This window comes from Gracilinanus agilis, chromosome 3, assembly GCF_016433145.1.
Source record: "Gracilinanus agilis isolate LMUSP501 chromosome 3, AgileGrace, whole genome shotgun sequence".
Lineage (NCBI taxonomy): Eukaryota > Metazoa > Chordata > Mammalia > Didelphimorphia > Didelphidae > Gracilinanus > Gracilinanus agilis.
Window position 1 is genome coordinate 15,889,589 of NC_058132.1, and position 12,115 is coordinate 15,901,703.

The 12,115-nt window shown below is 45.9% G+C and overlaps 2 protein-coding genes across 2 annotated transcripts in view; both read right to left on the bottom strand.

Annotated features, from left to right (window-relative positions):
* Positions 1 to 1,959, bottom strand: part of KLK5 (kallikrein related peptidase 5) — a 6,359-nt gene extending 4,400 nt beyond the window's left edge. The window contains exon 1 of the mRNA XM_044671024.1: positions 1,878 to 1,959. Coding sequence (XP_044526959.1) covers positions 1,878 to 1,959 — 82 coding nt within the window. The remainder of the gene's footprint in view (positions 1 to 1,877) is intronic.
* A 6,166-nt stretch (positions 1,960 to 8,125) lies between these two features.
* The window catches only part of KLK7 (kallikrein related peptidase 7), a 49,042-nt gene continuing 45,052 nt past the window's right edge, over positions 8,126 to 12,115 (bottom strand). Inside the window, exon 6 of the mRNA XM_044671026.1 lies at positions 8,126 to 8,278. Coding sequence (XP_044526961.1) covers positions 8,126 to 8,278 — 153 coding nt within the window. The remainder of the gene's footprint in view (positions 8,279 to 12,115) is intronic.

Genomic DNA, 12,115 nt, shown 5'->3' on the forward strand with positions numbered 1-12,115 from the left:
AGGAAGGAAGGAAGGAAGGAAGGAAGGAAGGAAGGAAGGAAGGAAGGAAGGAAGGAAGGAAGGAAGGAAGGAAGGAAGGAAGGAAGGAATTATAGGATTCAAAGGCTAAAAGCTGGAAAAGCCATCTAGTCCAACCTCCTCATTTTACAGATGTGGAAACTGAGCCACCAAACTATGAAATGATTTATCTAAGATACCAAAAGTAGTAAGTGGCAGGAAAAGGATTTGAATCCAGGTCATTTATCTAGGTGGGCAGCTCAGTGACTCAGTAGATAGAAGACCTGGCCTGGACTCAGGAGGACCTGAGTTCAAATTTGGCCTCAGACACTTGCTAGCTATGTGACCCTGGGCAAGTCATTTTACCCTTTTTGCCTCTTTTCTTCATTTGTAAAAAAAACGAGCTGAGAAAGGAAATGGCAAATTATTCCAGTATTTTTGCCAAGAAAACCCCAAATGTGGTTGCCAAGAATCATATACAACAGAAAAATGACTGAATAGCGGAATAGACCTAGAGAAGGAAGGAATCCCAAAGGCCATCTAATCCAACTTTCTTATTATATACACAAAGGAAACCAAGGATAAGTGGTGTGCCCATGGTTACATAGATATTTAACATCTGAAGTGGAAGTCGAATTCAGTCCTCCTGAGTCTAGAGCCCATGTTCTTCTACTAGATCATGTTTCTTCTTTTCCCCCCAAACTCATTTCTTTCTCTACCAATGTTGATATCTTTGAGTCTTGCCTCTCCCTCATGTCTAATATCCAGTTGGTTGGCATGTTTAGCTCATCACACCTCTGACTCATCTCTTGAATCCTTGCCCTCCTTCTGCCAACACCTTATAATGGGTTCTCATTATAGCCTGCCTGGCCTATCAAGAAATAACCTACAGGCAGGCTCCATCACTTGCTTCTTGCATAGATATGGTCAGAAAAAAATTTCCCCAGCAACACTCCATCGAGCAACAAGTCATCTCAGGATTCCTTTGGCTAGAATTCAAAGACCTCCACATTCCACTGAATTCCTAACTTCACGAACAATACCAGATTAGCCCCTTCCTAGGCTTCTATCCATATTCCACCCAAACTTGGACACATGGTGGACACTTTCTTTGCCTTTGGACCTTGACTCAGACTATTCTCTTTGCCTGGAGTGCCTTCTCTCCCTCGGACCACCTGTTGGGTCCCAATTCATCCTGGAAAGTCCAACTCAAATATCACCTCCTTTGGGAAGCCAGATGGAATTCTCTGTTTGGTGTCAACCTTTCTCTTGAAACCTTCTCTCTTCCCTCTTTACTTTATACCACTCTCTCCAAAGCATTTATCAAGGAACATGGTGTCTGTTTGACTTGTGCCTCAGTTAGTCTGGCACCTCACAAGGGCAGGGTTTATTTAAACCTTACATCAGATCTCCCCTAGACTATAGAACAGGGTTCAGTCCTCTTTATGTGTGTATGCCTGTATACACATATATGTACTTATATATGTGTGTGTGTATGTGTGTGTATATACACATATATTTTTCAAACCCTTACCTTCTCTTTTAGAATCATACTAAGTATTGGTGACATGGCAGAAGGTAAAGGCTAGGCAATTGGGATTAAGTGACTTGCCCAGGGTCACACAGCTAAGAAGTATCTGAGGCCAGATTTGAATCCAGAACATCCCATCCCCAAATCTGGCTCTCTATCCACCAAACTACTTAGCTGCCCCCTACAATATTTTAATAAGAATTATTACTGGCCCCTTATGCACTTTGTCTTGTCTCTGACTCTGACTCCCTCCTCCCCTTAGGTGTTCTTTGGATCCCCACTCTCCCCACTCTACCCTTGCCACATTCATTCAAAAATATTCACCCAATTCCAAGCTCCCAAATCCTACCTGTCAGACCTGTATCTGCCATGATCAGAACTGACATTAGAAGTACCAGCGTCCAGGCCCATGAAGGACCCACTGAAGCCATCACTGCTGCACCTGGGAATTGGGAGTAGGGATGAGAAAGAAGGAGGTCAACTTCTGAGGTGACAATTCACATTTCTCTAGTACTTTGGATTTCCTCAAAATTCAAGGAGGCAAAGGGTAAGAGCAAATAAGCATTGTTGCACCCATAAATCTAGGTGGGCAGCTCAGTGTCTCAGTAGATAGAACATCAGGCCTGGACTCAGGAGGACCTGGTGTACCCATAGAGATAGGAAAACTGAGGCTCAAGTGAAGTGATTATTAAGATTTCGCTTAGGAAGTAAGTGATAGAGATGTGCTCCAAAGCAAACTACTGCTTTCATGGGGTCAGAGCTCTAATTGGAAGGGACCTTTGGGATTGTCTAGTCCAATCTCCTCATTCGATCAGTAGGGAAACCAATCCCAGGACCACCAAGTGACTTGACACAAGTCATCTAGGCAGTAACTGGTAAAGCCAAAATGTGAACTGCTGTGTTCTAACTCTGACCCTGAAACCTGTCAGAGTCCTGTGTCTCCACCCCTTTTCCCATGGCCTCCTCTGGGGGCTAGAGAGTTGCATAAAGGAAGTCTGGGCTCCTGTTGCTGAGAGGGAAGCCCAAAGAGAGAATGAGGTGGAGGGCTACAATAAAGACCATTAAGATCCAAAAGGAAGTAGAGATGAGAAGTAACAGAGATAGCCAAAGGGGGGGGGGGACAGATAACTTCAGGCATCTATGAGACACTGGGATGGAGGGGCACAGAAATAGCCAGAGAGGGGCTAACAAAGATGGCTGCAGACATCTAAAGAGAGACTGGGATGGAGAGTCACAAAGATGGTCAAAAATGGCCTCGGAGATCCAAAGAGAAGCAGAGACAACAAGGAAATATAATAGAGTTGGAGACCAGAGAATACCAAACACGAAGGCAGAGAGGCAGAGACGAGAAGGGGTTACAGTCAAAGTCATCCACTCAAAACCAAACCAAATCAAACCAACAAACAAAATGGCCAAATGGGGAGGTGGAGAAAGAGAATCAGAACAGTAAGGGTGCAGAGCCATCCAGAGCTTCCAGGAGATCCTGAGAGACAAAAGTGGAGAAGGAGAAGGAGATGGAGATGAGAGTACCGGAGACTGGCACACAGAGCCATCCCGCAGGGAAAGACAGGGAGAGGAAGTGATAACCACAGAGCCCCACCACATCCTCCAAAAAGGTACCTGCAGGTGGCCTTACGGGAGGCAGAGGGGCAGGCTATGGGCCACCAAGCTCTGCCAGGCTCCCTCCCGGCCTTCAGGTCCTTCAGCCTCTGGCTCTGGGCTCACCTCCTACTCCAACCTCCCGCCCAGCTTATAACTGGTTCGCCCCACCACCCCCTGCCACCTACCCCCAGTCACATTCCAAACAGGAGGGTGAGGCGCCCCAGGCAGGGAGTAGGGTTACAGTTAGGGTGGCTGCCCTCCGCCCTTGTCCCCGCCTGGTTTCTAGCTGCCACCCAGTGGCCAGAAGAGGTCAGTCTAGAATAGCCTCCCAGAGGGGTTCCCTGAGAATTGGACTCTGGACCTTGGATTCTAGTTCCTGCAACTGTCTCTCTGGATCTTGGCTAGTCTATCTCTGGCTCCTGTTACAATGTCTCTGGAAGTCTACCAAAAAAAGTTTCTCCTTCAGATCTCTCTCCCTGCCTCTCTCTCTCTGTCTCCAGTGTCTCTGTTTCTGCATCTCTGACTCTGTGGGTGTGTCTCTGGGTTACGGTGATTCTGGGTCTCTAGGGCTTTCTGTCTCTGCGATTGTGGCTCTCTGTCTGTCTTTGGGGCTCTGCGATGGTGTCTCCCTCTCCCAGTCCCACAGGTGTGGGGCAAGCAGTGTTGAGCAGACTCCTTCATGCTGCCTCTCCTCCAATTCTATGGAAGCCAGGAGTTGGGGGGTAGTGAGAGGTGTGTGTGTGTGTGTGTGTGTGTGTGTGCAAGAGACAGAGAGGCAGAGACAGACAGAAACAGAGGCAGTGACAGATACTGGCAGAGAGAAAGAGAGAGTGAGTGTGAATGCATGTGTGTGTGTGTGTGTGTGTGTGTGTGTGTGTGTGTGTGTGTGTTTGGGGGGGCACTTACAAAGACCCTGAAGAGGGGAGAGGAGGAGGAGGGCAGCTGCAGAGCAGGGAGCAGAGAGTCATGAAAATATGGGAACTTGGCTAGCACTCAACAGAAAGGGAGGGAGCAAAGAGTGGGAGGGGTGGGACCCCACCCTGATGGGGAAAGAGGCTCAGTTTGGAGGCTGAGGGTGGGGAAGGGAAGGGATGGTCATGGGAAAGGATGGGACTCTTTAGGAAGTTCCAATCCCCCATCTCCATCACTGTGATCATATGAGACTGCTCTCCCGACCTCCCCTCCCTTTGTGTCTGTCTCTCCCTCTCTCCCTCTCTTCTCTCCACCTCCTCCACTTCCTTTCTAGAAAGCTAAGGGATCAGGCTTCTTTTCTTCTTCCTCTCCTTTTTTCACTTTCTGTTTTTCCATATTTTCCTTCCTCATTCTATTCTTATCTATCTCTCTTTTCCCCTAAATTCCTCTCTCTCTCTATTTCTGTCCTATCTCTCATTATGATTTTGTTATCTGTTTCCAACTGTATCCCATTTAATTTTTCTTTTAAAAATCTGGGTGCTGGGGCAGCTGGGTAGCTCAGTGGATTGAGAGCCAGGCCTAGAGACAGGAGGTCCTGGGTTCAAATCCGTCCTCAGACACTTCCCAGCTGTGTGACCCTGGGCAAGTCACTTGACCCCCATTGCCTACCCTTACCAATCTTCCACCTATAAGTCAATACACAGAAGTTAAGGGTTTAAAATTAAAAAAAAATCTGGGTGCTATAACCCTTGGTGCATACAGATCCGATACTGATAATGCTTCAAACTATTCAGATTCTAAGCTGATGGGCGGGATTTTCACTCGCATCTCTAAACTGGAGATTTTAAAGTGCTCTGTAGGGAGACAAAAATGGTAAATCAGCACAGCATTAGCAGAGATGCCTAAATGGGTCAAACCTGAGGCTCAGAAGGGAAGATGGTGATGGAATTGAGAGAGAGGAGAATAGGACTGTAAAGCCAGCTTTCTTTATTTAAGTAGGATCAATTTTTATTGATTTTGTCTTAATATGTCTTAATCATATGCACATAGGGGGGAAATCAGTGGCTAGCTTGAGTACGGAGGATTTTTTAAATTTCAAGATGTTTTAAGATTCCAATCTCTGGACACAATTAGAAATCTATCCTAACAATGTCTGCTCAAGAGTTTTTATGATCTTTATCAATAACGGTTAAGGGGGCAGCTGGTAGCTCAGTGGATGGAGAATCAGGCCTAGAGACGGGAGGTCCTGGGTTCAAATCTGGCCTCAGATACTTCCCAGCTGTGTGACCCTGGGCAAGTCACTTGACCCCCATTGCCCACCCTTACCACTCTTCCACCAAGGAGCCAATACATAGAAGTTAAGAGTTTAAAAAAATATTTTTAAATAACTGTTAATAAGGTCCTCAAAAGTTAGCAAAGAAGGGAAATCAAGGGACCGGAGGGTAATGAGGCATCTCATTAAACATGGACCCTTTAGGCAGTCACCATTCTCTGATGCAGAGAAGCAGGCTGGAGAGAAAAAAGGACCTCAGCCAAAAGAAGGTAATATTTAGGCTGAACCAATGGGCCACCTCTGTTACAGCCCCAGGAAACTCTCTGACAGCAAAATGCAAAGCAGATGCATATTTGCATTATGAACAATCTTTCTGGTAGCTCTTTTGATTTTGTTGTTTTCAAGGCTTCATTTACTTTGGGCTGATATTGTATTGAGAAATCCACTGCTTTTTGACTTGAAGATGTTTCCAGTGTTTAACCAGGGCAGATCTAAGTAGGGCTTTATTTCATTGGAATCTAAGACAGGCCAGGGAGAAGCTAGGAGTGGGCCAGATTTTGTGGAGATTCATGAGTCCTAGAGAAAATGATGTCTAGGTACCACAGCTTAATTAATCCTGGTTGGGCCTGCTAGGATCTCCATTGACAAAGGCCAGTCCCTGATTGGGCAGCTAAATGGTGCTCTGAATAGAATTCTGGACCTGGATGCAGAAAAATCTGAGTTTAAATCCAGCCTCAGACCTACGACCTTGGGAAAATCACTTTACTATGTTTGCCTCAGTTTCCTCATCTATAAAAAAATGAGCTGGAAAAGGAAATGTCAAACCACTCCAACATCCCTGCCAAGAAAACCCCAAATGGTGTCACAAAGAGACAGATATGACTGAAATGAATGAACAGTAAGTCCTTGATTACCAGAAAGGAGATATTCTTCATAAGGACATTCCTATTTATTTCAGTGATTTAGTCTCTTAATTAATATGGATTTATTTCACTAGGTGACATCATAATTTTACATGGATTCAATTATCATTCCTATGCTGATGATTCTCGGATCTACTTATCAAGCCCTGACCTTTCTCCTGGCCTCTAGTAGCTAATATCCAACAATCTCTTGGACATCTCAAACTAGATACCCCGTAGACTTCTTAAACTCAATATGTACAAGACTGAGCTCATTATCTTACCCTCCTTTCAAATCCTCCCCTTCTAAATATCTTATTATTGTCACCGACATCACCACCCACCCACCAGTCAGGCTAAAAACCCGAGCGTCATCCTCAACAGCTCTTTCACCCTCCAGGATTGTTGTCAAGTCCTGTCAATTTTATATTCGTAACATCTCTTGTGTCTGTCCCTTCTCTGACACTACCACCCCCTAGTGCAGGCTCTCATCCCCTGGACTCTCTCACACTTGACCCTTCTTGAGGCTTTCCCTGCCTCAAGTCTCTCCTCACTCCAGTTCATCCTCCTCTCTTAGCTGCCAAATGCTTCTTCCTAAAGTACCAATCTGACCATCTCTGTTCTGTCTCTATCTCTCTCCTCTGTCTCTATCTCTGTCTCTGTGCATATCTGTTTTTTTCTCCATGTTTCTGTTTTTCTCAGCCCTTTCTCTTTTTTCCTAAGAGTATGCTTGCCTCTCATTGTCTTAATTTATTTCCACTTCTATCAGCATGTGGATCTCTCTGATTTCTCATGCTGTCTCTTCCCTTTGTTAAGGTCTGTCTCCCTCTCCCCATCCCTCTCCTAGTCCCTCTGCTCCTCCCCTTCCCTTTATCTCTCTGCCTCTCTTGTTCATGGTCAGTAGGTTGGTCTGGCTTTGTGTGTTTCTGCCAAGCCTCTGATTTTTTCTTGTCCAGCCATTCTTTCACATTTCACTGTAGTTCTGTCTCATCTTGAGTCCTTCTCCACTCCCTCTCTAGGCTGAAGTTAAACACACAAGCATCTGTCCCTTCTCCTTCCCCCATATTCTTCCAGATCCTTCCAGTTCTTCCCTTACCCCAGTGAGACAAGGACACCAAATTAGAGGCAGCATCCAGCCTCCTGACTCAAAACACTCTTTTCACATAATGCTTCCCTAGAATTCAAAACCAACCCACTGTGATGATCAGGGAAGCCTCTAGAAGGAGGTGAGACTTGATCTGGGACTTGAAGGACAAGGAAGAATCAAGACAGGAAGGCCACAGAATTAGCAAGGAGAATGGGAGGGTGATTTGGGGAAGGCAAGAGGAATGTAGGATTTAGAGCTGGGAGGCATCTTAAAGAGATTGTAAGGTTTAGGGGTCCACAAAGACATATTAACAAGTCTGTGACTTAGACTGGAAAAAATTACATCTTTGTTTTCATCAACTTATGACAGAAATTTAGCTTTTTTCCCTCTTTTTCCAATTTCCAATTGGAAATGTATGTAACAAACTCTTATTCTAAAGAATCCTTTGCTTCATCAGAGTGACAAAGGTGTCCCTCTCTGTCTGTCTCTCTCTTACACACACACACACACACACACACACACACACAGAGAGAGAGAGAGAGAGAGAGAGAGAGAGAGAGAGAGAGAGAGAGAGAGAGAGAGAGAGAGAGAGCTCCTTATCTATTACAACCTCCTAATTTTAGAAAGGGAAAACTTGATCCCAAGAAGGATATTAATTTGGATTAAGGGATCAGAAAAGATATCCAATTCCAGTTTATTGAATTTATTAGTTCTTAGTGCACAACTTGTGGCAGGAGAAGAGAAGAAATGGCTGGGTTGTATGATGCATGAGTATGTGGAACCAGCCAGTAGAGTCAGAGGTCAGTAGCTGCAAAGGTCTGTCAGTTGGCTTGAATTGTCCTTCGGATCCAATCACAGTATTTGCAAACATCAGTGTAGACTCCTGGCTTCTGAGCTGTACCACAGGGAACCTCCCCCCAGGACACCAGACCACGAAGACGTCCATGACACACGAGGGGTCCACCAGAATCACCCTGGAGGAAGGAGAGATAGTGAAAAGCACAGACTTAGGCAGGTACAGAGAGAAATGGAAACAGAGGCGGAAACACTAAGATACAGAGACAGACTTAGATAAAGGGAGGGTAGAGGAAGAGAGACACCATGACAGAGCGATAAAAAGAACTGGCTTCAGACCCAGCAGCTGTTAGATTCAGAGACCCCTCTCCTACTCCCATCCTGACCCTCCCCTCAGACAAAGCTCCCTTCCTTGTCTGCCTCTTCTTTCCTTGTCTCAAATCCCATTGTTTATAGGAGTCCATCCCTGGTCTCTGTGAAACACTGCCCTTCTAAAATTACCATCCATTTACAATTCATATTATGTTATAGTATTTATTATATAATATTTATTATTTGTTCTGCATTCATTCCATGCCATGTCATTATCATAGCCTATCCCATCCCATCCTAACCATATCATATTATTTCACAAGTGCTATATAGCTTAGAGGTACATAGTTGTTTGCCTGTTGTCTCTCACTAAAATGTGGACTTCTTAACAGGGATTTTCTCTTTCTGGACTTTCCTTGTATCCTTAGCACTTAGCACAGAGCAAATGATTAATGAATGCTTGTTGACTGACTGATTACTTATGTCACTGTTGCATTCTTTGACTCTTAGTGTCACGTATGTTTTCTAAGTGTCCTTTATCTCTCAATCTCGCTGAGTCTTTAAGTTCTTCATTTTTCTCTGTCTCAGCTTGGCTGTCTCTGTGTATCTCTTTGTCTTACTCTGAGCCTCCAACACCCCAACTTGCCTGGCAAGAGTCTTTTCCACTCTCCTTTTCTCCTGCACACACCATGTTGGATGTGATCTGATTGGGATAGGACTGCTCACAGATCCTGCGAGGTACCAGGTGGATGGAGGCACACTGGAGTGTATCTGGGTAATGGCCTGGGGAAATGGGAGGAGGAGAGACGAGAATAGCAGGCTCTGGGGTTACACAGTAGAAGTCCAGAACTGCTAAAGCAGTTACTAAATTCAACCATATTCTAGAAAAAATCTTGCTTCTCATCAGAGGTCCTTCCAATCATTGTTTATCTTACCAGTCTTCCCTCTCAACTTCATCCCCTTCTTTATAGTTCTTCCAACCACTGATCCCTTCTAGCCTTGGTCCTCCACAGCATTTACTCCCCCCATTACCAATGCCTCTCATCCTTGGTCTTATCTACTATTAGTCTCTCTCATCATTGGTATTTACCATCACGGATCCTTCCCACCATTGTTTTCTCCCACCAGTCATGCTGTTTGCTTATCCTGGTTCATTCTCATTCTCCTTTTCATCTCCCAGACTGATGGCACTCTTAGTTCTCCCACCAAAACTGTTTCCGGTATCAGTGATGTCTCCCATTATTTATTACCACTTATCAATGGTTCTTCCAATTGACATCAGTCCTTCCCACCATTTGGTCCTCCACTTGGCTATTTCTTTCCTCACACTGACCCTGATCATCTGTCTTGCCCCAGCCAGAGATGAGGCAGGATGAATTGGAATTATCTCTGCAGTCCGATTCCCAGGGAAGAGCCAGAGGTTGGATATGGGAAGACAGAGTCATGGCCCGAGGCAGCCGCAATAGCATGATGTCATTATCGTGCCGAGATTTATCATAGGCTGGATGCGGGATAGCCTGGACCACTGGGCTCAGTTGCTGATTTCGTTCCCATTGCTGAATGTTGTGCTTGCCCAGGAGAACCTGTAGTTTCCTGAGAGAGAAATAAATTCTGGTCTTTCCTTGGTCCCTCTGACCCTGGCTTAAACTCTATTATCCCCCTGGACCACTACAAATATCCCTTGCTTCCATGTTACACAAAGCATGTTTCTGGAAGAAAATGGGACTGGAAGTGAATGGCCCAGTCTTCCGCACTTCCCTTCACCCCAGATTCATGATGACAAGGAAATACCTCCTGGGGCCTAACCACAATCTCTCCCATCACTGGGCCAAATGACTCACGGTTTCTGACAATGAGCAGCAGTGAGAACCCACTGGGGGTGTATGAGGATGCCACCGCACAGCAAGTGGTTGGAATAAAAGAGGGCAGCCTGATAGGGATGTCCTTCTACTGGGCAGTTTTGGCCAGACACCACCTTGTCTTTGTCCTCAGCCCAGGCTATAGAGAAAGAAGTACTGCTATGAAGTGACCCCCAAATGCAACCTCATCCTTTCTCTGAGAGTCACTCAAATGCAGCTCCATCCTACCCTATTCCATATTCTGTCTCCACACCAACTCCATCCCCTTCTGGATTTCCATCTCCATTCACATTCCCACATCCCCACTTCCAACTACATCACCATTCCCATCTCCATTTCAAATCTCATCCCACCCTTACCTCTATTCCAACTCCACTTGGATCCCTAATACCATGTTTATTATCATCTATTCCTCTCAACTGTCCCCCACATCCCATCCCCATCCCTACCTCCATCCCCATCCCCAATCCCATCCCTACCACAAGCCCCATCTCCATCCCCATGCTCCTCTCCAAACCTGTGGTCACTAGTATCAAGGCAAATATTAACAGCTCCATGACCAGTCCTGGAGGAAGGGGAAGAAGTTGGATTGGTTCCTGAAATAGGTCCCACCCTTTTCTAACCCTAACTCTTCACTCACCCCCATGACCTCTGTCCTACTTTCCTTGGATAAATTAGCATCTCTTGACTTTGACCTCATCATCTCTCTTCCCTAATTTTCACTTGACTCATCACTTCACTTCTCCAGTCTTAAGATATCTTAAGATCCAGGACTCCTGGTTTCTTGTACAGTCTCAGAATCACAGACCCTAGAGAACATCTGGTCTAATCCTCACCTGCTAGAGAATCCCCACAACATCCCCTCTAAATGATCATCCAGCCTTCTCTTGAATGACCTTGAACCATTCAGGTGACTCCAGATGAATCTCTTCCTTACTCTGGACTTTGGTTTGCTTATCTATAAAATTATCAAGGGGGGGGGAGAGGAAGAGGACTGAATCCCTTGACCATTGTGGGTCTGGGTCTTTTTCTGTAAAATAAGATTAAACTAAGTCATCTCTCAAGGCTCTTCATAGACTATGAAGCAGTTTCTCCCTTCCCTTCCCCATAACCCTCTCTACCCCTTTGGCTTTTGCAGGGCTCCAAAGAACAATGGGGAGATGGGATTCTGATCTTACCTGCTGAGTGAAATCCAGCTGGGGTGCCGAGAGAGATGCACACGTGCACACACACACAGAGGAAAAACAGAGAGATAGAGACGGTGAGACAGATGCAGAAATGAAGACGGGAAGGAGGACAGGGGAAAGACAAGAGACAGACATACAAAGTGAATCTCAGAGACAAAGAGTCAAGGATGGGGTTTGACTGGGAAGGGTGCCCAGGGAGGACTGGGCTGACTGTCAAGTGGGGGACTATCCGTTTCTCTCAGAAGCCCATTCTCAGATCTGCTGATCCAGCTCCCTGCCTTTTAACCCCTGCCTGGCCAGTGCCTCAGGCCCTGCATACTCTCCACCCTGGTCCTGCCCCCGCCCACACCTCCCCCAAACATTCTTCAGCACACCAGAAGCCCTGCCCTCTACTACCCTTTGACCTCAGACACCCAAGTTCTGCTGAGGTGAAGTTTGAATTTCTGAGCCCCTAAGAGCCTTGGAGGCTGAGGGGAAAGATGCCAGGGTCTCTCAATGAGCCTCAGCTGAGTGGGGGGTTGGAGGTAGGGAAGATGTTAGAGGCCCATAATCTCATGGAACAGAACCATGGAAGGAAGGAAGGAAGGAAGGAAGGAAGGAAGGAAGGAAGGAAGGAAGGAAGGAAGGAAGGAAGGAAGGAAGGAAGGAAGGAAGGAAG